Below are 26432 nucleotides of genomic sequence, written 5' to 3'. Positions count from 1 at the left end.
CAAAATGTGTTTTTTTTTAAATGCATTTAATAGTAACAATAGTGGCCATATTGGTCAGCAGAAGGCATTCATAACTACCATCATCAAATCTTAAAAAAATCATTTAGTTTAAAAAAAAAAATAAAGCAGCTAATCTTTAGCATTTTAATCTTTTGTTTTATTAATATAACAATGACTACTAGGGGAATCATTTGGAGAACACTTGGTCCACTTTCAAGGGAGATAAATTCTTAAATGTTTACAGACAAGAATAAATCTGTTGCCAAGTAATAGCAATAACTGACAGTGTTTTCAGTTTGTTTTGCAGATATAAATAATACATCTTTGTATTTTTTTATGCCTTGCCGAAGAATTAAATGTTGTTTAGTTCAATGATTTTTATTCTTAACAAAATACAAATTAAACAGAAGTTACATCCATTTGAAAACAAATACTAAAATGATTTTATAATATAATATTTCACTCATTCTTTAAATTCAATTTGACAAGTAACATATTGTCAAAATCTTCTTTTCCTTGTATTACCTGTAAGTATTTATTCATAATCATTTTTTTTCAGGTAAAATCAGAAAAAAATCAGGAAGTTAACATTTTGTCATTTATGATCATTTATGTCATTTTTATTACATTATATGTATTATTGCTGCCTTTTTCAAAATTATGATATCTTACAATAAACATTTCTTAAAGATCAATGTTCTCTACTATATTGCATGTTGGGGTCTTTATACAATGCCATTATTCCTACAACTCCTCATTTGGAGGTGATTGATTATGCCAGCACAGAGTATTTTATTTTGCTTCATGGTTTCATGATACTCCAAATACAGCTTCCATGGCCTCTGTCATTCCAACTTCTTTCATGGCCATTTTTACTGTGGATATTGTAGCTCTGTCTGGATCAGTTTCCTACAATTAAGATGAATTTGTATGATTTTAAAAATAAAAGTTACCTTAAACATAAAAATATTCCAATGTTACAGCTTTGTTCAGTCTTATCCTGTGCTTTTAAGAATTTCACACTTGAAATAATTTTAAATAAAAAGACATTTGCTTGGTGATGTAAATAGTTAATGTGTCTTATATGGACCAAATGAGGGCATCCAGTATCCAAAACTTATTATCTTGGTCAAGATTCTATACATTTGATAATTTTAAAAGATTCAGCAGTGAATTGTTTAATTATAGATTTTAAACCAGTACATACCTGCCATACTGTTAACATTTTCAATGCTCTTTCTTGAGTACTTTCATTTTCTTTTTCAAAATAGGAGATATCATCCTCAGGAAAGTTTAATTCCAAGCCAAGTCTCTTCCACATACTGCCAACCTGTTTTGATAGTTCCTCCATAAGCTGGGGTGTTAAAGCATCTTCATTGTTTTCATCCTCTTTTCCTTTAAGATAAAGTTAATGTTTATTAGCAATATCACACACAAAAAATTAACTATTTTAGCCGATGCAAAGGACCAAGGTTACCAAAGAGCCCATTTTGGTTTCAGTAAGATAAAAGTGGTGTAAGACACTTGCAAGTGAATAATTCATCAGTGATGTTTCTTACCTTATTTTGAAAAAATTTAGCCAAAGTGGCTGCTAAAAGCGAATTACTATTTCACTATTTCACTTTCATTAATGATTGAACAAAAAAAAATAATATTTTAATGTTTTCATATTTCGTAGCTAATGCCCCTTTAACCTTGCAAATTTATCTACTGATTCAAGATGTACTGTGGATTCATTATTCGTGGGATACCAATTTTCGTGAAACACAAATTTAAATTTTCAAGGAATAACAAATTTTCTATTAGCTTGTATTCAGGCTTTGGCAAAACCACAAAATCAAAAATCCAGGAAAATTTAACATAGTTTAAAATCTACTCAATCCATGAAAATTGGTATCTTGCATGAAAAATAAGTTAATCCACAGTAGATGTAATAATATAAGCTTTGCTGAAATATATTGAGTTATTATGAAATTCCTATCACGTTATTACATGAATATACTGAATGAACAGACAGACAGACAGACATAATGAATAGAACGTTTGTTTGCTACCTCAATAATTATATTCATACTGATTGTTAGGAAATTATCTGCTAATAATAACAACACACACACACACACACCAACATTACCTTGGTCTTCACTTTGTCTGAGATCGTTATCCTCCTGAGATTCCTTAATGGCCTCTTCCTCATCACCAATGTCTGTCTTTACTTCCACCTGGTTCTCCTGCATTGATTGGGGACCAGTGTTAGGATGGATTTCCTTTGCTAATCTATTTAACATCATTTCTAGATACTGAGGCTGAGGTACAGCAGGAGTGTTGGTATGTGTAAAGAAGTGAGGACTTCTCCTTGCTAACAATCTTAATGACTTCCATTGGAATATCTGGTCATTAATCAACCTGCAATAATTATAATTAATTATCAATAAAGGGGTTTTCACTGTTGCTTGTATATGTATATAGAAATAACTTAACCTATATAAATATCTCACCTGCTCACATAATTCTTCTTATATCAATATTGTTTTAATGCTATAGACTATCTAAATGAGTTCAGGGTCAAGTCATATGGAAATTCATTATTCATAATGTATTTTTATACCACATAATTTATTGTTAACCTGCCTGTATAATTTCTAGAAAACAGATCTTAACTGTCAAGCATATTCACTAAGAAATAAGACTATTTTACAAAAACATATGGAGAGGGAAAACGGACATATACCTCTAAAACAAATCCATATTACAAACAATGTTAATCTGTTTAATAAAGCTAATGGTGACATATATAAGTAACCTCCTTCCTAGCTAATGATTTCCATTGTCTACAAGTAAAATTTTACAACAGACACATGATAAACATTGCCAATGTTTCTATTTTCACTGTTTATTAAATTAATAAAAAAATTAAAACCAATTTTCAAAAGATTTTGAAATTTCATTCTGGTGGTCATAACTAATACTAATTTCATCAATAGTTATAAAATATACACTGTAAGTAAAACTGAACTTTTATAGAACAGAAGTTGTTTTTTGTTTTCATATTTTAAAATAAATAAAAATTTGTTCTCCACATTTAAAAGTGATTCAATCTTATTTGTAAGTAAGCAACACTCCTGTCCAAATAATAATAGAATTACCAGTATTGCAAAAAGTAAATCAATTCTTTTTTCCACGGAAATTTGCAATTTCTATTTTATTTAGAAATTTAACCAAGCTTTTTACATACTGTGGATTCATTATTATTCGTTGGATACCGATTTTCGTGGGTTTTATGGGTACAGGTGAACCATGAATTCAAATGTTCAACGAATTACAAATTTTCTACAGGCTTTGTATACAGTGATTGGCAAAACCACGAAATCAAATATCCACGAAACCGCAAGTTTTCCTCAATCCACTAAAATTGATACCCAAGAAAATAAATGAAACCACAGTAGACAAAACGTACTTATATTGATCCTCTATCATGGCCTCAGGATCATTCTGATCTATAGCGTCACTGAAGTAGTCCTCTAATGTTGGTAAAAACACTCTTTTCTCATCTTTACAAGCATCCATATTATCTGGACTCAAGTTCCATAATCTTGTTAATTCAGCACTTCCCATCTTCACAAACTTCCCACCACTTGCTTGCAAATCATCTCCAACCCATCGTCTTTTTGCTCTAGAAAGAGACATTTTTCATGTACGTGATGAAATCTGTACTTCCATTGGGTTAAGCATTTCAATCACAGATGGTATATGTATATAAGTTGAATAAATATGAATTTATTGCTTCAGGAGTGATTCTCGAAAGCACACTTCATAAATGTAATCTTACCAAAAATCTCTGCAATGATAATGTGTCTGTCAGTATGCAAAATCAAGTTAGTGGTTGTTACCATCTTTGACCTTTTTGCCCTCCCTGGATTTTGATATTAACATCAATTGTTGAATTTACACCTAATCTAAACTCTTTTAAGTTTTGAATTTGTAACATATTTTGATTCATGTTTTATTAACATTTTCCATAAAACTTAATTTTATTCACATCTAAAAATTTAAATAATAATATTGCTATCCATACTTTGTTTTATGCTTAGTATTTTCAGACATGGGCTCCTTTTCAAAACTAGGACAGCTATCATTCTTCCATTTATTCCAGAATTCCTCACGAGTCAATGTATGCTGTGAAAATAAATAGTAGAGTTTTACAATTAAAAAAAAATTGTTGTTTTTAATATATTTTAATTAACTACATGTATAAGTTCCTTCAGCATATAATTGTACCAAAGGTCTATTCCGTCTTATATGACATTTATTGTCTGCAATAAATCATGCTCAGAACCAAACTTGAAAAAAAAAGTAAATCCTTGATCCATTAACCCATTCACCTCCAAAGTAATTTTTCAAATGGCTGATCAATTTTCAAACTATTTCTTTTTCAAAACAATTGACTATATAAAAATAAGATGTGGTATGACTGACAACTCTCCACCAGAGACCAAATGACATAGAAGTTAACAACTATAGGTCAATGTACTGGCTTCAACAACGAACTGAATCTAACTAGGAAGGAAAGAAAACCTAGATTTCATTTGGTTACTTGCATGAAGTGTTGCTGTCTCATTGATGGATACCTAATAACTCTTTTTATTCATAAATCAACATGTGGCAGGGTTAATAAGCTTTTCTGAGCACTCACCCCTCCTCATCTTTTAATCTAGTTCAAAAGTCAATGAATCATAAAATGAAAGCAAGAGTTGACCTCCTTTTTCATAAACAGTTTATACATTCTTAGATATATCTTTTAACCAAGTTTTAAGACTGTAGGTTGCTTAAACTCAGAATTCTTAAATTGGATGTTAAAGTTTATATAACTCAATTGATCATCAAATGTAGGTCACAGTGACCTACAAGTTACTTGTATGAAATGTTGCTTTACATCCTTGTGTATCTTTATGCCATTACACATGATAATAGGTTTTTCAGTATCTGAAAACTAAAACTCTGATGTAAAACTTACAATTACTGTTAATTCAGTAATTATTGAGAGGATTTTATTATTGCGAATAATGCGACAAGGTGAGTATCGCAATAATTAGAACTCGCATTCAGATATCTAATACATACATCAGTATGCAGATTTTCTTGAAATCGCAATAGATAGTTTCAATTTTGTCCATTCTTCAAAAATCGCAATAATAAATGCATGCAATAATTTCTGAATTTACAATAACCAAATGTAAAATTAAAAGTCTTTTGGTGGATTCTATGCTCATCTTGAGAAAACTTAGATAACAAGTGGCTTACTTCAACAGTTTTAGCAAATGAATCACCATCAGGAGGAGTCTCTCTGATCAGCTGGTAAACTTTATCCTGTGTTGCCTTTGTCCAAGTAAGATTATCTTCACTTAAAACTTGACTGGAACTAAATATAAAAGTTGCATATTACAACATATTAGGCAACTTTAAATCATTTTTATTACTGTCACAGGAACTTTAAATACAATTAATGCAGGTATAACAAACTGCAGATAATAAGAAGTCTTCATCACTCAACTTGCTTCTATCTATAATATTTAATTAATCTCACAAATTTCAAAGGTATGGTTAAAAGGAACTGAGGTATGTTTTATGCTAAAAAAGCACACATGTAATAGCATTATAAACTACAAAAACTCCCAATGCAGCAACATTTAGAAAATTTACTAGCTGGTTAGTGGGGGTGGGCATTTACCCAAAGATACTCCAAAAAACAAATATACCATTTGCAAACCATTTTAAACAACGTACAAGATTTAGAATCATTCAACACTCATAACCTTATAAAAGTAAAAGCTCCAAATTTGTAAGAAAGGCTGAAACAAATGGGAAATGTGTCTATGGGACACAGATGATGCCCCAGCTTGCATATAACGTTATAAGGGGACATAATTCAAGAACGGTAAAAATGACGCTACCCAAATTCGTACTTGATCTGCTTTTTGTGGTAATAAGCATCGTGTATAAGTTTCATAACATTTGGTTGAAGTAAACTTAAGTTAGAGAACAGGAATGAAAAATTCAGCAATTTTTCCATTTGTAAAGGGCATAACTCTAGAACTGTAAAAGTAACGCATCAAAATTCAAACTTGGTCTGAGTTATGTGGTAATAAGCATTGTGTATAAGATTCATAACATTCGGTTGAGGTAAACTTAAGTTAGAAAACAGAAACAAAAAATTTAGCAATTTTTCCATTTGTAAAGGGGCATAACTCTAGAAAGGTAAAAGTGATGCCACCCAAATTCAAACTTGATCTGCATTTTGTGGTAATATGTATTATGTACAAGTTTCATAACATTTGGTTGAGGCAAACTAAAGTTAGAGAAAGGAAACAAATTTCGGGATGTACAGACATACAGAGGGACAAGGGTAAAACTTAATGCCCCCTACGCTATGGCGGGGGTGTAAAAAGTGCAGAAAACCATCATTTCCAAAAAATGACCCTGGACAAGATTAGCTTAAAACACAAATTAACTGGGATATAAATAAGTTACCTCTTAAATCTAACTTGAGCAGTAAGATACTGGAAGAGAATTAACATCTGTACTAATACATATCTTCTGAAATTACTGTCATTTAACTGCAAGTCTAACAACTGAAAAATAATATTTAAGTTATTGTCATTTACTTCTAAAAGAACAACCCATTTTAGTTTGAGTATTATGTTGTTAAAATAACTTACTTCTTAATATTATAAAGTCTACAAAATAAACATAATGATGACATAACTTTTAAAATCTAGAGGATCCAAAAAGCTTGATTTTTTACCCAGCAAATATATGCAACATTAACACCTTCAACAACTGTGGCATTCATCTTTCAAACCCTAGTATGATTTTAGCCAGGTTTGATCCAGATAGAATTGGTGAACAATTTTTAGGGTAAATTATTTAAGGATAACACCCCTATAATGTTTCACTTGATAATTTCCATTACTTAGATTTTCTTGCAGATCTTATACTGCTGATGATTGTTGCTGTATTCAGATTCACTGTATCTATTTTTTTTTTTATTTCAAGATAGCATCTTAAAATGCCCAAAACATTAAATAAAATTGTTGTTTAAAGCTAATACATGTACATGTATTACTTCTAAAAGGAGTCAATCATCAATTTCAGCTATATTGACTTATTTTTTTAACTGGGCCTTGCTGGTCATTTTTGCTGTTAACAATTTCCATCTATCTATTAGTTTGCAAAATGACAGTTAAATATTCCAAAATTTTAGTCAGGAAACTGAATACAATATTGTACCCTTGATGTTAATACAAAGAAGACATCGAATTCTTGTGATGGTCACTTCTGATTTATTTGTTATCAATTAGTACATTCAGAACAGTACTCTTTGTATTGTTTTTTTAAAATATTTTTATGCAATTAAAAGATCTGTTGTTTTGACCTATACAACCCCTCTTTTTAACATATTCTTACATCTACATTTTTACATATAAGAACATATAAGAAATGCCTCGCCTTTTTACTGACCATTGATTTTATGTTGATAGTCCTAAATATAAAGCTTTACTACAACTATCACATAAACTTAACATGATCCAAGAAAATGAGGTCAAGGTCAGATAAACCAATTGGAAATACATGTACACCTTGCAATCATTACCTATACCAAATATGCTTTAAATAAAGTTGACCTATTGCACATAGTATCTAAGAAACAAACTTCACCAGGAAAACTTAACATTGATCAATGAACCATGAAAATGAGGTCAAGTTCAGATGAACCCTGCCAGACAGACATGTGCACCTAACAATCATTACATGCTTTAAATATAGTTGACCTATTGCATATAGTATCTAAGAAACAAACTTAATCAGGAAAACTAAAGATTGACCAATGAACCATGAAAATAAGGTCAAGGTCAGATGATAATTGCCAGACAGACATATACACCTTACAAACATTCCATACGCCAAATATAGTTGACCTATTGATTATAGTATTAGAAAAACAAACCAAAAACAAAAAATTGAGCAATGAACCGTAAAAATGAGGTCAAGGTCAAATAAAACCTGCCAGACTGACATGTACATTGTAAAATATTTTCATACACCAAATATAGTTCACCTATTGCATACAGTATTAGAAAAACAGACCAAAACACAAAAACTTAACTTTAATCACTGAACCATGAAAATGAGGTCAAGATCATAATACACCTGCCAGTTGGACATGTTCACCTCACAATCATTCCATACACCAAATATAGTAGACTTATTGCTAATAGTATCTGAGATATGGACTTGACCACGAAAACTTTACCTTGTTCACTGATCCATAAAATGAAGTCGAGGTCAAGTGAAAACTGTCTGACAGGCATGAGGAACTTGCAAGGTACGCACTTTTTTTCAAGTAGTCACTGAACCATGAAAATGAGGTCAAAGACAATGGACATATGACAGACAGAAACTTCATAACATAAGGCATCTATAAACAAAGTATGAAGGATCCAGGTCTTCTACCTTCTTTAATACTAAGCTTTTAGGAAGCTTGTTAATGCTTCAGTGGCCACCACCGCCGGATCACTATCCTAAGGTAGAGCTTTCTGCAACGGAGGTCGCAGGCTCGACAAAAATGAAATGGTTCTGTGTTTTAAATAATGCATTTAATAGGATTTTGCAATAAAAAGTATGCAATTTAATAATACCCACAGTACATGTAATATATTATTACTCAATGTTCACATTCTTATCTCATTCAATTACCTTTTCACTTGTTAAATATTTGGCAAAGAAACTTTTTGTTTCAGTTTGTCTTCTCTTGTCCAGTTTTCTTCTGGACGATTTGTTGTCATCAAGTTTAGCACTAGCAAAAGCCTTCAGTACTGCTTCAGAATTCTATCATCAAAAACGAATAATGTTAGTACTTTTAGGAATCTAGTTATGATCTAAGTTATCAACAACATGTATCTTCAGTATAACCATTTTTATCTTGTCATTGATCAAATATTCATTAAAACAAAAGTACTGCTATTCAGGAATATCAACCTCCATGGATTTTGAGGTTATAGAATACAAAAAGTTTTAATACCAATGAAATGATGATTACAGTTAATTTTGCAACAAAGCTGACATAAAAAATAGAATCTTTTTCACAAACCACTTAAAGCTTGGAATCCATGATTTAAAGGACATTGGCAGTATAAAAAGATAATAAACCACAGATTAATGGAACAATCAATGTAGCTCTATCTTATCTATGAGTGACACTTGTTTGTAATGACTTTAAGTTCTCAGGATTGTTTTCGACAAACAGCATTTATTTCATATCAAAAGCTGTTCTCAAGTTACTACAGCAACATGTGTGTGTTTGAGTATGTGAATGAAAAGTGAAAACATACTACTGGAAAACTCTACATCGAATTGCCTTAAAAATACAAAATTCTCATGTGTGTAATCAGTTTTCCCTTTTATTCTGCTCATGTAAACAGAACATTTAGACACATACATTACTTTTTATACAATGTCTAGTTCAAAGTAGACAGCTCAAACACTTTTTTACCACCTAAATTTATACCAGATATATTTATTTCAACATTTTCATCTTACTAAAAAAAAAACAACAATTTGAAACTGATAGTCTTGTAGGAAGGATATCAAAAAAATATCAAATAACTTAAGAAGGGAACAGAAACTAAAAATTCAGCAATTTTTATTCTATTTGTAAACACGCATAACTCTAGAACGGTTGTGTATAAGTTTTATAACATTTGGTTGAGACAAACTAAAAAATTCAGCAATTTTTATGTTTATAAAGGGACATAACTCAAGAATGGTAAAAGTGTCGCCACCAAATTTCGTACTTAATCTGTATTATGTAGTAATAAGCATTGTGTATAAGCTTCATAACATTTGGTTGAGGCAAACTTAAGTTAGAAAACAGAAACAAAAAATTTGTACTTGATAATAGTTTTGTGGTAATGTATAGGTTTCATAATGTTTGGTTGGGGCAAACTTAAGTTACAGAATGGAAACTAAAAATTTTGCAATCTTTCGATTTATAAAGGGACATAACTCAATAATGGTTAAAAATGACACTACCCAAATTCAACTTGATCTGTGTTTTATCAGTGGAAGTCAAAATTAAACATTCCATTGTATAAAGCAATGATTGTAGTTGATTCAACTATAATCATGGACAAAGGAAGATAACTCCAATTTTAAAAATTACTTGATATTTAGAAGAAAATAAAAATTTTGCAATTTTTCCATTTAGAAAAGGGCATAACTCTAGAACAGTTAAAGTGACGCCACCAAAATTCAAACTTGATCCGTTTTTTGTGGTAATAAGCATTGTGTATAAGTTTCATAACATTTGGTTGAAGCAAACTTAAGTTAAAGAACGGAAACTAAAAAATTTGCAATTTTTCCATTTATAAAGGGGCATAACTCTAGAACGGTTAAAGTGACGCCACCAAAATTTAAACTTGATCTGTGTTATGTGGTAATAAGCATTGTGTATAAGTTTCATAACATTTGGTTGAGGCAAACTCAAGTTGGAGAACGGAAACCAATTTTGGGATGTACAGACGGACGTATGTACGTACGTCCGTACGTACGTACAGACGGACAGGGGTAAAACTTAATGCCCCACCGCTACGGCGGGGGCATAAAAATGTAAAATCATTTGGGGCAATTAATAGATAACTTACAGCAACAAACTGTTTCCATGGTAATTTCTCATAACACTGATTAGGTTTTCTAAAGATATCTTGTAAGGACCAAAATCTTCTGTATAGGTTGTAATCTACTGGTGAACATCTGTAATTCCAAAACAAGAATATCAAATATTGTGGATTTTCTTATACTATAAGCAGATGGAGCTTATCAGATTCTTTTATATTATTATGAAACATAATGAGACTCCATAGCTGATATCTTAAACTTTTCTGGTATGTACTTTTCAGGGGTCAAAATAAAAGATTAATAAACACTGGTCAGATGGGCAAACCTTTCCTTAAGTTCAATCAATTCAGAAGTTAACAAATATCTGATCTGCCACAAAGCTATCAACTAATAAATTTGACTATCTCACAGATAGACTATCTGGCTTGACAGAAGGCATTTTATCTAGCTGGACAGAAGACATTATATCAAACTGCACTTTTTATCATACACATGATTAACGGAGTGACATTTCTTCAGGTGATCAGAACTTACTTATTTCTCTAGTAAACAAAATATTTCCATTAACTTGAATGTGCAGACCATAGCTGACAACCCTCTATCAATAAGAACTATCTCTTCCAACAACTGTCAAAAATCATTGGAACAAAAGAAAACCATTTGCTACTATGACATCAATAAATGATTGATGAAATAAACTCCAGTATTTAAAACCGTTTACAGGAACATAGCTATAGGAGATTGCATGTGATCACATGATGAAAGGACATGAAACATGATGAAAAAAGTGTGATTAAACAGTTTTACCACAAAAAGCATGAGTTGGCAACTATGGGAAAAATTTAGTAACAGTAAAAAATCATAATATTTATAAACTTTTAAACTTTTTGTCAAAGTCTCAGATTTATTCAAATATTCAGACCAAAAATTAAATATTTTCTGAATCAAATGAACTGCTATACTTAAATGATTGATGTTAACTTACCCATCATCCATCTCTCCATCCTCAACCTCCATTTTATCTTCACCATTTTCCTACATTGAAAGTTAAGTTATTATCAGTATATCTTTTAAGCTCTACTCAAGTGATGTAGTAAATAAGATAAACAAAACAAAAGTGAAAAGGATGGAGGTTTAGAGAATTTCTTTAGTCCTGAAGGTCTCATTATACCTATTTGATTTTAGAAGGAACCTTTATGTATGTTCCATAAAAATTGCCTTGGTCCATGAGACAACTATCCATCAAAAACCAAAGGACAAGAAGATACAACAGAGCCCATATAAGTCATATAAGACATTATTGTTAACCATGTGAATAAAAAGTCATTTTAATTATGTAACTAGAGGCCCCAAGGAACCTAGATCACTACCCTTGTAAAACAACTCTTTATAGCAGAAGAGTATAAACTTCTAATTAAACAATAGGTAATGTGAGTGTGGTGAAATTCCAATGACATTTTTTTCAAATTGCAAAAGTAAAATACTTCTTAATAGAAAAAAATAGAACCTTCAAAGGGATATATTTGTCAAGTTTAGTTTTAATTGGTTGACAAGTATTTCCGAAGAAGACATTTAATACTTGTTCTAATCTGACCCTCTATGGCCCCTTTAAGCAACATTTGACTATTCATTAGGATCAAAATAACAACACAAGTGATTTCAACGACATCATTATAATTTAGAAGAAAAGTCATTTGGTTTAAAAGTAAATTCAGTATTAGAATTCTGATGAAATATTTTGAAAAAGAATGGAGAATGTGTCCATGGGACACAGATGATGCTCCCACTTGCATATAACGTTCATAACATTTGGTTGAGGCAAATTAAAAATAGAGAACGGAAACCAATTTTGGGATGTACGGACAGACAGACAGACGTATGGATGGACAAGGGTAAAACTCTGCTACAGTGGGGGCATAAAAATCAATAGAAGAACATTTTCTGTGAATAAAGAAGTATACGTAGTTATGTATCTTAGTATAGATTTTTTACCTTTTTTAATTTTCCACCATCATTTGCCATGAATGTTGTCACATTTTCTAAGTTGAAATTACTCATCAAATTTAAAGCTGAAAATAAATTATAAATTATCAAAAAACTCATAAGTTCAGAAAAAAATTAGGAATTAGTTAAATTTTCATTACAAGCCTGTTTTTTTTTTAACATTAATAGTTAATATATTCTGCCTGATGGCTACCGTTTTGAATTAAAGAAAAATGAAATATTTCCTTTGAAAAATAAAAACCATTTGGTATATATTGTGCCTGCACCCTATAGACAAGTGTATTTTTCTCTTCAATTCATTTCGATTCTTTATTAACCAAAGGGATTTCTATAAAATTTATGAAGGTTTTAAAGGCCTAGGGAAGAACTGTTAGTTCAATTTCGCTGGGGAAGTTATTAAAGCATTACTTTCTACTTTCTCAAAGCTTAAACAAATCAAATATTGTTTTTGTGTAAGCAAAGTTAAGTCACATATTTTCTTTGAAACGCTAACCTTATTATAACTCACCAGACTTTTCTGACAATGGGAATAATCTAGACAAGAACAGTTGTATTCTACCACAAAAAACAGTATTCTGTGACTTGGATAATCTTCTTAATATATCTGTAACAAATGTATAACACTATTCAAATCTATCAGAAAAGTAACTCCGTTAATTGCCTCAAACAAAACACAAGTTATTTTTGCAATATAAAAAGAATTAATACCAATAATTATTAGATTTAGAGACACTAAAACTATTAAATGACAAAATGTTATATGATGTTATCTTTGTTTCTTATGACATGGCCTTCCTCATATTGTATTTAAAATCACAATTTTGCTAATGTTAGTACAAATTGTAGAATCTGGAGTTGATATTTGACTTTTTCAACCAACCTACAGAAGAAATAAAGATAAAACTACAAACAGCAAGTTCTAAACAACGACCCAATTACATCTACTTAAGCGAAAATTGCAACAAGAAAAATTCACAAGTAATAAAGTAACCCATTACTTGAATCATAATGTTAATTGAAGTAGTTTTTCAAATTTTGCATGCATTTTTAATTATTTTTTTCCCAACCAGTCCCCCTTCCCCAATACGAATTTCTTTCGTAATTCCTATCATGTCAATCATGTGTTATCCAATGTCAAATTGATTATACATACCATTGCACATTCTGAGAAGGTAGTTTTTACCAGTATCATAAAACAATTTCTGTAAGATAAAATATAAACAGTATAATGATGAGCAACCAACTAAACAGCACTTGTTATGGGGCACCTGCTTCTATTAAGAGATCATACTATACCAGTGAATTTTTCATTGAAAGCAATTTTTAAGGATAACAGGCATTATAAGGTGTTCATATTTCAATAGATATTTGTTTATTTTGAAGTGCTATCTGATTGATATAAATAAAAGGAGACGTGGAGTATATGTCACTGAGCCACCAACCTAACAATAAATAAAATTAGAAAAGACATTAAGAGGTCAACATACTGTCATGATTAACTCATATCTTTTTTCCCCCATTCGTTCAGAAATTCATTTGGGATATTGCTATCTTTTAGCAAATGTATAAACTTCGTACAGATTTATTAGGACATGAGACCAATTGAGTTATGACAAAATGATTTCATTTCAAATACAAAATAACAGATCACTTATAGAAATCAACCAGTTGATAACAACTTTAATATTAATTCTTTTATATTTTCATAACATTTTATGCAGTTGTATTGAACATTATACCTTTTTCGATTCAATTCAATTCAAAGTTTCATTTAAAGAAGATATTCAGTAACCTACATAAATACATAAAAAGTTTTATTTAAAGAAGATATTCAGTAACCTACATAAATACATAAAAAGTTTTATTTAGAGAAGGTATTCAGTAACCTACATAAATACAAGCTCTAGTGAGCTTTTCAAATTGACTGACTTTTGACTTTTAGACTAATGTATGCCATGTACGTGTTTGGATTTTTTTTTCAACAAAATTTATGCTTTCAGGGCCTAGGGGGATTAGTTGTAGAACTTACAGATTTCCAAACACTTAGTTTTTGTTCTACTAAGTTAAACACCTCTTGACACTGATCTATGGTTATAACATCAAATATGTCTGATAGAATTACTAAAGGTGTGTTGTGTGAACAGGCATCTGAAATAAATATCAAATATATTAGCAACTTCTTTCAAGTTTCAATATAAAAATAAGATGTTGTATAATTGCCTCTCCACCAGAGACCAAATGACTTAGAAGTAAGCAACTATAGGTCACCATACAGCCTTCATCAATGAGCAACCATACCTCATTCAAGCATATTTGGTCATAACTGGGTTTTTTTTTTATTGGTTTTTTTAAACTGTCCCATTATCGTACATTTCATGCAAAGTTTACTGTAACTTGAAAATAGACTAAACAAGTGAATCTGTGAGCTACTGTTCACTAATGATACCCCGCCCGCTAAAAGTATAAGGTAAACAGGAAGTTGTTGAGTGATGAGTCTGAAAACACATCACACAGTATAGCTGACTCATATTAACCATGAAACCAAATTTCAGACATCCTTGCAATGTAGTTCCTGAGAAAGATGCGATGAAAAATATTCATGGGACGGATGGACAGACAGAGGTAAAACAGTATACCCCCTTTTTAAAGTGGGGGTATAACTAACTGAATGTAACTAAAAGAGTTCTTACATAATAATAATAAAATACTTGTATAAACTGAAACTGCATATCTGATACATCTATTGTGTGTTTTAAGCTATGATCTTTCTTCTTTCATTTTTTAACCTACCTTGTTTAGCCAGATCTATGGAATGTTCTGTACCTACCTTGTTTAGCCAGATCTTTGGAATGTTCTGTACCTACCTTGTTTAGCCAGATCTATAGACTGTTCTATACCTACCGGGTACCTTGTTTAGCCAGATCTATGGAATGTTCTGTACCTACCTTGTTTAGCCAGATCTATGGAATGTTGTGTCCCTACCTTGTTTAGCCAGATCTATGGAATGTTCTATACCTACCTTGTTTAGCCAGATCTATGGAATGTTCTATACCTACCTTGTTTAGCCAGATCTATGGAATGTTCTGTACCTACCTTGTTTAGCCAAATCTATGGAATGTTCTGTACCTACCTTGTTTAGCCAGATCTATGGAATGTTCTATACCTACCTTGTTTAGCCAGATCTATGGAATGTTCTATACCTACCTTGTTTAGCCAAATCTATGGAATGTTCTATACCTACCTTGTTTAGCCAGATCTATGGAATGTTGTGTCCCTACCTTGTTTAGCCAGATCTATGGAATGTTCTATACCTACCTTGTTTAGCCAGATCTATGGAATGTTCTATACCTACCTTGTTTAGCCAGATCTATGGAATGTTCCAAGATGATTTTGTAAATATCACATCCTGAATCTGACATCTGTAAGTATAAATGTAATGTATTAATTTAGTTGTTTTAAACATTGGTTACAATTATGGTAATCAAATTTGAATTTTATTTGTTTAGGAAGTCTAAATTTATTTCCCTACCCCTGCCAATATTAGAGCTTATCAGCTAAATTTTATAATCCTTAACGGAACAAGCATTCTGAGAGTATTCCATGGCAATACATAGTCCCCTACCGGTTAAGAATTCATTGTACTGGAACAAAATGCTAACTTGATCTATAACTTGTCATGATGTAAACTATATAATAAATATCAAGTCAATATCTTCAAGCATGACGAAAAAAAGTGTGGAAAACTGATTATTTGAGTGAATTTTCTAAGTCCAAGGACCATAACTCTGCACAAAATCATTAGACCGGAACAAAATTCGAAATTGATCTGTAACTTGTCATGATAAAACTATATACCAATTATTAAATCAATATCTTCATTCATGACAAAAAAAAGAGCGGAAAACTGATTATTTGAGTGAATTTTCTAAGTCCACGGACCATAACTCTGCACAACATCATCAGACCGGAACAAAATACAAACTTGATCTGTTACTTGTCATGATAAAACTATATACCAATTATTAAAACAATATCTTCAAGCGTGACAAAAAAAAGTGCGGAAAACTGATTATTTGAGTGAATTTTCTAAGTCCAAGGACCATAACTCTGCACAAATCATCAAACCGGAACAAAATTTGAACTTGATCTGTTACTTGTTATGATATCTCTATATACCAAATTACAAATCAATATCTTCAAGCATGAAGAAAAAAGTGTGGAAAACTGATTTGCCAGACTGACGGACAGACAGACAGACAGACAGACAGAGTGCAAACCTAAAGTCCCCTTCGACTTCGTCGGTAGGGGACTAAAAAATGAAAGTATCAGCCTAAAAGCTATCAATCAGATCAAAAGGCCTGATTTGTGACTCCTTCTAATAGCACAATTATGAGTACACACAGACACTCTTTGTCTCAAACCATAAAAGTTATTCTCTTATGCGTTTAGTGTTCTTCCCAGTATTTCCAAGGGATTTAAAACAGCACTGTTTCTCTTAAATTATAGCATCACATTTATAATACATTCTATTGTCAAATTTATATATATAGCACCAAGGGCTAAGAGAGAACACTGATTTACAGCAATTTAAACCACTACTTTAATCTATGAATAAGTCTATCGTCTAATTTTGTTTACAATGAACTTACCACTAAATCTCTGACAATATCTCGTAAAGCTTGGTCCATAGCTGATTTCTTTTCTGATTCACTGAAAATAAACAGTAAAACATTTTTTGAACATGTACTATAATTAATGTCTGAATTTATTTTTGCCTTCATTTCCAACTTACTGAATAATCCTACTTTGCCTTTGACAGCATTGGTTAATCATAATCTGATACTAAATCTTTTACTATTATATGTGTATCGTATTTAACAAGGTGTAAAATTACTTGATATTGAGGTAATGTAAATTCAGAAATTATTGCGAGGTTTTTATTATTGCGAAAAATGCGACAGAGTTGTAAACGCAATAATTTAAACTCGCATTTTGAAATATTTTATTTGAACTAAACAGGATTTTTCTCAAAATCGTAAAAATTAAAATCGCATATTAGTCTAAAATGACAAAATCGCAATAATAAATGCACGCAATAATTTCTCAATTTACAGTATGTTAATGTTTTGCCAATAAAGATGAATAAAAGGAGTTTTGGGGTTTATATCAATGACTAATACAACTTTAATAAAATGCTTCGCTGGGGTGCAGCTTGTTACGACCGCAGAGGTCGAACCCTGAACAGTTGGGGCAAGTATGGACACAACATTCAAGCTTGATACAGCTCTGAATTTGGATTGTTATTAAATATTTGACACAGCATAGGTTTCTGACACAGAAAGAATGTGGTCTAAGAACTTGAATTTTTTTAATTTACCTATTATGGTCCAATGTCCAAAATCAAAATACATGGTTAGATTCAGCATATCAAAGAACCCCATATATTCATTTTTTGTTAAAATCAAACAAAGTTTAATTTTGGACCCCAACTTGGACAAACTTGAAAACTGGGCCCATAATCAAAAATCTAAACATATGTTTAGATTCAGCATATCAAAGAACCCCAAGAATTCAATTTTTGCTAAAATCAAACTAAGTTTAATTTTGGACCCTTTGGACCTTAATGTAGACCAATTTAAAAAAGGGACTTAAAATTAAAAATCTAAATACACGGTTAGATTTGGAATTTCAAAGAACCCCAATAATTCAATTTTTGATGAAATCAAACAAAGTTTAATTTTGGACCCTTTTGACCTCAATATGAACCAATTTGATAGCGGGGCCCACAAATAAAAAATCTAAATTCATGGTTAGATTCAGGATATCAAAGAACCCCATATATTCAATTTTTGTTGAAATCAAAAAAAGTTTAATTTTGGACCCCAATTTGGACCAACTTGAAAACTGGGCCCATAATCAAAAATCTAAATACATGTTTAGATTCAGCATATCAAAGAACCTCATATATTCAATTTTTGCTAAAATCAAACAAAGTTTAATTTTGGACCCTTTGGACATTAATGTAGACCAATTTGAAAACTGGACCCAAAATTAAAAATCTAAATACACTGTTAGATTCGGCATAACAAATAAATAAATGTGATCAAAGATTTTACAAATCTAATGCGCCATACTGTGCAATTAAAGATTACTTCTTGAAATTTTTCAATATTTGAAATTTGAAAAAAAAATAATATTTGAAGAATAATTCTTTTTAATTTCTGAAATCTGAAATGAGAAAAAATTGGCCCCCCCACAATTTCTTTTTATCCCCCCCCCCCCTTTTTCCCCCAAAAAAATTCTTTCCCTCAAGATATGGTCATAATCTCAATTCAAATTTCCAATGGAGTTGGCAACCATAATTACCCATTTAAATTTACCATAATGCTAACTTAATCTATTTTATAATAGAATTAATAAAAATATAGTGTCAAATCTTTCATAATGGATTTTTTTGTAAAAAAAAAAGATGAAAACATTTGCAGATATTTTTACTGGTCTTCCTTTATAAATATGCATTTCTTTAAACATAATTTAAAAGCAGTGTAAGGGAAGTAACCACAACGTTGTATTTGGATTACCTCCCTTACACTGTTTTAGATTATCTTTATTGTTCATTAACCATTACTTTATACATAATTTAAAAGCAGTGTAAGGGAGATAATTTCAATGATGTATTTGATTTATCTCCCTTACACTGCTTTAAATTATGTTTTGTACTAAAGTATTTGTCCATTAACCAGGACAACCTTGTTTTTCCCCCTTTTTTGCCCCTAATTCCTAAACGGTTTGAGCCATAACCCCCCAAAGCAAATCCTAACCATCCCTTTGTGGTATGTAAACTTGTAGTATAATTTCAGAGAGATCCATACACCGTTCCACAGTTATTGTCTGGAAACTAGAAAATGCTCATTTTTGGCCCCTTTTTGGCCCCTCATTCCTTAACTGTTGGTACCATAACCCCCAAAATCAATCCCAACCTTCCTTTTGTGGTATTTAACCTTATGGTCAAATTTCAAAAAGATCCATTCACTTAAACTAAAGTTAGAGTGCGAAAACCAATATGTATTCGGACGACGACGCCGGACGACGACGCCGGACGACGACGACGACGTCGACGACGACGACGCCAACATCATACCAATATACGACCACAAAATTTTTTTGCGGTCGTATAAAAATAACATAGACACATATCATTGAAAATCAAATATTTTACAAACACATTGACATCATTCACAACAATGTATATGTTTCTAGATCATACATGTATGGTCCCGACCTGGCATATGTGTATAAACTCACATGGTCAATTAGACTTTGAGATGAAGAACAGCAATACAAGCGCTGTTCCTCTGCTTTTTGAGTGTTATTTGCTGTGCAAAGTTAAAATCAATGTAAATTCATTATCCATTTGTCCTTATGACAATATGTCTACTTCTGGTGATAACTTCTAGAAATATCTAAACGGACTGTTAAATAAGAAGTCATCTGTTTTATAAAAGAACAAAAAAGTTGAACGGATAAAGACCTTTTTTAATGACATTAGGGAATGCCAAAATTTACTTCCGTTGGCAAATGAATATGGTGTACAGCAGTCATGTTATGATACCTAAGATCTACTCAAAAAGGTTGAAGACATATCCATCATGGTTACAACTTCGGTATAACTGCACACAGCTGCTAAGAAGGCTTGTTTTTTTCGCTTGCAAGCAAAAGATGTCTCTGCAAAGGACTGTGTATAACCAAAACATGTATATGTAGAAAAGCAATATCAATGGTACCTTGTGGAAGTAAATGCCATCCTAAGAGTACATGCAAGAATACAATTAGTAATAAATTGCTTCGCCTAGAGCAGCTGGATACGACCGCAGAGGTCCAACCCTGAACAGTTGGGGCAAAAATGGACGCAATATTTGCGCTTGATACAGGTCTGAATTTGGATTGCGATTAAATATTTGACACATAAAAGGTTTCTGACACAGAATAACTGTAGTCAAAGAACTAAGAATTGGTTATATAATTTGAATTTATATTCAATTTTTTGCTTTTGTGCAATACACTTTGCTGTTGCAAATTGACCCCCCTTCCCCCACAAAAAAAAATAAAAAATTTACCCCCCCTTTTTTTTTGCTTTAGTGCAATACACTATGCTGTTGCATATAACCCCCCCACCCCCACCCCCTTTTTTTGGCAAAAAAAAATAATATTTGAAGAATTTTTCTTTTTTATTTCTGAAATCTGAAATGAGAAAAAAATTGACCCCCACAATTTCTTTTTACCCCCCCCCTTTTCCCCCAAAAAAATTCTTTCCCTCAATATATGGTCATAATGTCAATTCAAATTTCTAATGGAGTTTGCAACCATAATTACCCATTTAAATTTACCATAGTGCTAACTTAATCTATTTTATAATAGAATTTAAAATATGATGTCAAATCTTTCATATGGATTTTTTGCAACATTATCAGATATTTTTCTGGTCTTCCTTTATAAATATGCATTTCTTTAAACATAATTTAAAAGCAGTGTAAGGGAGGTAATCAAAACGTTGTACTTGGATTACCTCCCTTACACTGCTTTTAAATTGTCTTAATTGTTCATTAACCATTACTTTATACATAATTTAAAAGCAGTGTAAGGGAGGTAATTCAAATGATGTATTTGAATTACCTCCCTTACACTGCTTTAAATTATGTTTTGTACTAAAGTTTTTGTCCATTAACCAGGACACCCTTGTTTTTCACCCTTTTTTGCCCCTAATTCCTAAACGGTTTGAGCCATAACCCCCCAAAGCAAATCCTAACCATCCCTTTGTGGTATGGAAACTTGTGGTATAATTTCAGAGAGTATTATTGCGGTTGTATAATGAAAAACTGTTAAACTGACAGTCATCAATAATTATAGGATTTTTAACTTTCAAATTATAATTAATAAATGTTCATGTAACATGTAGTTTTTGGGTATTTTGGTTAGTAGTTTGTTTAAATTAATGAGCCATGACGAGTAAAGCCTCGCCATAGTATGGCCTTGACACAACAAACTGTTTTTCATGCATTTTATGCAATGGTCCAAATACTTATATGGTTTGGAACATACATAATACTAACTGAAAAATATTGCACTCAACATGTTATTGTCTTTGGAACATGGTTTAAACAAATAAAGAAGCGATATGCTCTTTTCTGTCTCTTTTATACCAACCTTCCATTGTATGATTTATATACTGTAATACACTCCTCATTGGACTTTTGCAACAGAGATTCTCTCAAAGCATTCTGAAATAAATAAGTAGTAAAAAAATCAACATAGTCATACATGTACATGTATATGAAAACAAGACTGCTACTTTTGATTTTGATATACTGTGAAAGTACTTTTATTCATCGTTCAAAAATAATTTTCGTGAGAATTAAAAAGTTTAGGATTTTTGAAGATTAAATGGTTAAAAATCCTGTCTGAAATATCATCTATGGTTCATAGTGTGTTTGATGTTATTTGATGTATTCTCAAAGAGGTATTCTCTTCATTGTATGCCCGTATCCATGTAGTCAAACCTACATGGGGATCTTTTCATGAAAACCACGAAAACCACGAAAATTGGTACCCCACGAACAAAAGTATTTTCACAGTACAGTACCCTACTTCTAATATGCCTGTTATGTTTTTATGAACCAAATCATATTTAATTCAATCGATAGTTTATTCTACCCTCTACTGAAAATGTTGTATGTAAATAACATCTTTCCATAAAAGAGAATTGACCAGCTCGAGGTAAATACTGGAAAATACTTATCAATACTGTTTGATTGAAATTTTGAGTGGACATAATTTACTATAACTCTGTACTAACCTGTTGGTACAGAGATATGTGTATCCTGTTTGAAATTTAAATAGATAAATGTGGATAGTGTCCACATGTGGACACAGATGATGCCCCCGCTTGCATATCATATAGTTATAAAGGGACATAACTGAAGAACTGTAAAAGTGACGCTACCCAAATTTGAACTTGATCTGAGTTTTGTGGTAATAAGCATTGTGTGTAAGTCTCATAACATTTGGTTGAGGCTAACTTAAGAAGAGAACAGAAACTAAAAATTCAGCAATTTTTCTATTTGTAAACACGCATAACTCTAGAACGGTTGTGTATAAGTTTTATAACATTTGGTTGAGACAAACTAAAGTTAGAGAACGGAAACGAAAAATTCAGCAATATTTATGTTTATAAAGGGACATAACTCAAGAATGGTAAAAGTGTCCCCACCAAATTTCGTACTTAATCTGTATTATGTAGTAATAAGCATTGTGTATAAGTTTCATAACATTTGGTTGAGGTAAACAACAGTTAGAATACGGAAACAAAAAATGTGTACTTGATCTTAGTTTTGTGGTAATGAATATTGTGTATAGGTTTCATAATGTTTGGTTGGGACAAACTTAAGTTACAGAATGGAAACTAAACATTTTGCAATCTTTCCATTTATAAAGGGGCATAACCCCAAAAACGGTTAAAGTGAGGCCACCAAATTTCAAACTTGATCTGTGTTTTGTGGTAATAAACATTGTGTATAAGTTTCATAACATTTGGTTGAGGCAAACTCAAGTTAGAGAACGGAAACCAATTTTTGGGATGTACGTACGTACGTACAGACGGACAAGGATAAAAATTAAAATGGCAAAACTTTAACATGCAAGCATTGAAAAAAAAACATTCAAAGTCAATGAACCATGACTGAAGGTGCATGGCCAATTAAAATGTGTGGAATTGAGAAAAAACAATAAGAGGAACCACTTATGTTTAGCAAATGATATTTGATATGTTGCTGTAATGGCATTACAATATAAATAAAGCTTATTGTATTGTTAATTGTAATGCCAATACAAATGCATATCAAATATCATTTACTTAACATATAAGTGGTTCCTCATAAATAAATTCAATCACAAACTTTTTAGCTTGTTAACTATGTATAACTGCATATCAAATATCCAGGGCTTACACTACTTCAGAATAATAGGGAGAAGTTACTTCTCTTTTTGAAACTGATAGAGAGAAGAGGTGAGACTTAAAAGAGAAGTGCTCCTTCACTCGCATTGCTATAATGTTTGGTTTTTACCAGTTAAAATTTTTTTACAAATTCATTTCTATAAAAGGAAAAACTAATTACTATTTATCAATTAAAATCCAATGAAGAAAACTTTATTGTTGGTGATATTCATTGTTTCTCATTATAAACATACAAATTTAACAAATTTAAGCAACTCAAATCATAAATGGAAACAGTACAATTGCATTGAAATCTATACATTTAACTAAGGGGATCGAAATAACTAAATATCTGTTTATGCTTATGGAATGGGTAAATTTCACTATTTTGAGCAATATTCTTCTGTCAGCTGTGCCATTCGTGTGTCTGTAGTTATTATCGTTAGAATACAGGTTTCCTTCACAGTTGGTTTGTAATTTGTTTAAATATTTCAATGGCGGATTAAAAAAAATTCACCTTAAAACAATGTTTGATAAGAGATTTGGAAAGGAATATGATGTTTTTAATGCAATTAATGGTTGAAAAATTAACTTAAATTTATTTTGCTGAAAATCAAACTGCTTTTTGCAACAAAAGTTGAAGGGTGTGTTTATCTTGCCCTTCCCCAGCTTCCAAGCCTCATACAAAAGAAGTTAGTATTTATCTGAATAACAAGTGCTAGAAGTGAAAGTACTTCATAAAAAGATGTTTCTTTGAAATAGCGTATGACCTATCTACAAATCGATGCAATCACCATGTTTTCTAAATAAATTCTTTAGGTCTTTGAATTTCTTTACTGATAAACGAAAAATTGCCATTTCAACAACTTGGTAAAAATGGAAAATTGCTGATGACAAAGTGACTGTTGGGAAAGCGATTTCTTTGCCACAGATGCCCAGTAGTTTGAGCCATGAATATCATTGACCTACCTTTAGTGGTTCCTCTTGAACTGATCTAATCATAAACTTTAACAAATTGTTGATGCCAATAACACAAATTTATTATGGCACATACACTGCCTGAATATGCACATCTATATTCGCTGTCATGTATCAAAAATAGGTAGCAATTTTTTGTCAAATATTTTTAAACTATCAATCACGTTCATTCAAGATGACATTTTAACTTGATGGAACTTAAAAAATTCACACATTACCACTTCTGTCCTACCTTTTACAGTACTGTGATTGCACTGTATAATCCTGACCTTCACATTATCATAGATGATTTTCAATGGCGGAATCATTGTTTTCATTAAAAGTGTTGATGTGGAGTTTCACAATTAAGTTTATTTACATATTTTTACACCACTCAGAACTTTTGCTCAATTGCAAGGTAAGTTCAGAGAAATATTCTTTACTGACGATAGACTACTATAAAGTGTGGGAAACTATATCACATCAATGAAACAAATATTATGAGATTAAAAAATGTAAGTAAATAAAGGATCCTCATAGAAACCAAGATGGCAAATCAAAAAATGGAAAACTATTTAAGATAATGTAAAAGTCAGAATTATACACTTTCATGTGGATCCTGCCCCAAGTCATTCTTGTCCTAATTGATCTGGCCCAAGTAAAAAAAATATTTAAAATTGATAAAATGTATATACACAGTACTGCCATGTTTTCATGAAGCAAATGCTTGAGATTTGGCCAAAATTGTAAAGATCAAAGAGAAAAAACAATAGATCAAAGGAAAATGCCGCCAAATATGCATGAAAATGTGTGATTAATTAGTTTGAGACTTGGCAGCCCTGTATATATTCGACTTGTAGTTCATCATTGTGTTCATAAATATAAATGATTTTTATCTGAGATTAGTAAGGGGACAAAGTCCCCTATAACAGTAGAAAAATCAATAAAAAAAAAAAAAAAAAAAAAAAAATCTGGAAAATTTCCCGAAATTTTCATTCTACTAATGAACTCAAAATCGTTAACTTTTTTTTAACTTTTTTATTTTCAGACTTTTTTATTTTCCCGCATTTGCGCAGAAATCTACTTCCTTTTTCCGGTCTCGTTTGCATGAGTCCTTGAGTAAAATATATATTTATCAGTCTAGTAAAATATACATGATATAGGAAGGAACGCAATACCAATTCCATTTTTAATAATTCCTTGAATGGCTTGATATGAAAAAACGTTACCTGATAGCGTTTCTTTGTTTACATTGAATATGACGTCATAACATAAATAACGTCACAACTAAAATTCCGAACAACAGAACCGAAATCGGAAACGTAAGGGTATTTCCGTTTCTTTTTTGAACAGATCTTGAAGTTAAAATATGTTTGAATTAAAAAAAAAAATTCATACAGACTTCGTCCTCTTTCACAGGTAACGCCTGCCTCATATTAATCTTAGATTTTTGAAATAATAGCAAAGGTGGACAATCCAAAATTTTGCCTCTGACGAATATTCAAATATATAGTTCATCGAAATTTTTTCATTTATTTAGATATTTATAGAAACAAATGTTCGAGCAACTCCAAGTTCCAACAAGAAAAAATTAGGATGAAATGTGTGTGTTTTTGATTATTGCTGTTATGAGATTTAAAAAAAAATGAAAATCTAAAAAAGTGTCTGGCTGGTTTAATGCAACCTTAACTTAACATTAGATTGATAAGTCATCTAATTTTAATGGAGTTACTGTAAATTTTTCCGCAGCTCCCAGAAAGTTGAATCCAATGGAGGCTGCCATCTTGAAAATTTCCACAACATTTGA

At 31.2% G+C, this 26432-nt stretch overlaps 1 protein-coding gene and 1 long non-coding RNA gene across 3 annotated transcripts; both read right to left on the bottom strand.

Moving 5' to 3' along the window:
* On the bottom strand, window positions 1-26416 carry LOC127731618 (THO complex subunit 1-like). The gene is made up of 18 exons (XM_052240397.1): window positions 26358-26416; window positions 21883-21956; window positions 17328-17388; window positions 16031-16097; window positions 14708-14826; window positions 13832-13880; window positions 13187-13282; window positions 12667-12743; window positions 11660-11709; window positions 10701-10809; window positions 8755-8886; window positions 6529-6629; window positions 5302-5419; window positions 4076-4176; window positions 3458-3673; window positions 2135-2406; window positions 1208-1395; window positions 1-909 (listed from the first exon to the last, which is right to left on the bottom strand). The coding sequence occupies exons 1-18, from the start codon at window positions 26406-26408 to the stop codon at window positions 811-813; spliced, it is 1980 nt and encodes a 659-aa protein (XP_052096357.1). The 5' UTR covers window positions 26409-26416; the 3' UTR covers window positions 1-810.
* On the bottom strand, window positions 15472-16022 carry LOC127731995 (uncharacterized). 2 transcript variants are annotated; one of them, XR_007995963.1, is made up of 5 exons: window positions 15920-15985; window positions 15846-15882; window positions 15698-15771; window positions 15587-15623; window positions 15472-15505 (listed from the first exon to the last, which is right to left on the bottom strand). It is a non-coding gene; the product is annotated as an uncharacterized LOC127731995 (long non-coding RNA). The 2 variants fall into 2 exon arrangements; XR_007995962.1 differs by lacking the exon at window positions 15846-15882 and having other exon boundaries at window positions 15957-16022.
* Window positions 26417-26432: the final 16 nt, after the last annotated feature.

Source organism: Mytilus californianus, unplaced genomic scaffold (assembly GCF_021869535.1).
Source record: "Mytilus californianus isolate M0D057914Y unplaced genomic scaffold, xbMytCali1.0.p SCAF_1, whole genome shotgun sequence".
Lineage (NCBI taxonomy): Eukaryota > Metazoa > Mollusca > Bivalvia > Mytilida > Mytilidae > Mytilus > Mytilus californianus.
This window is presented reverse-complemented; position numbering and strand designations above follow the sequence as displayed.

Excerpts from the sequence above, each read along its gene's own strand:
- LOC127731618 (XM_052240397.1), bottom strand. The coding sequence starts at position 26,408 with ATGGCAGCCTCCATTGGATTCAACTTTCTGGGAGCTGCGGAAAAATTT. Across the intron at positions 12,744-13,186 it reads CCCATTGTCAGAAAAGTCTG|CTTTAAATTTGATGAGTAAT; the intron begins GTGAGTTATAAT and ends ATTTATTTTCAG. Across the intron at positions 2,407-3,457 it reads ATGATAGAGGATCAATATAA|GTTGATTAATGACCAGATAT; the intron begins GTACGTTTTGTC and ends TAATTATTGCAG.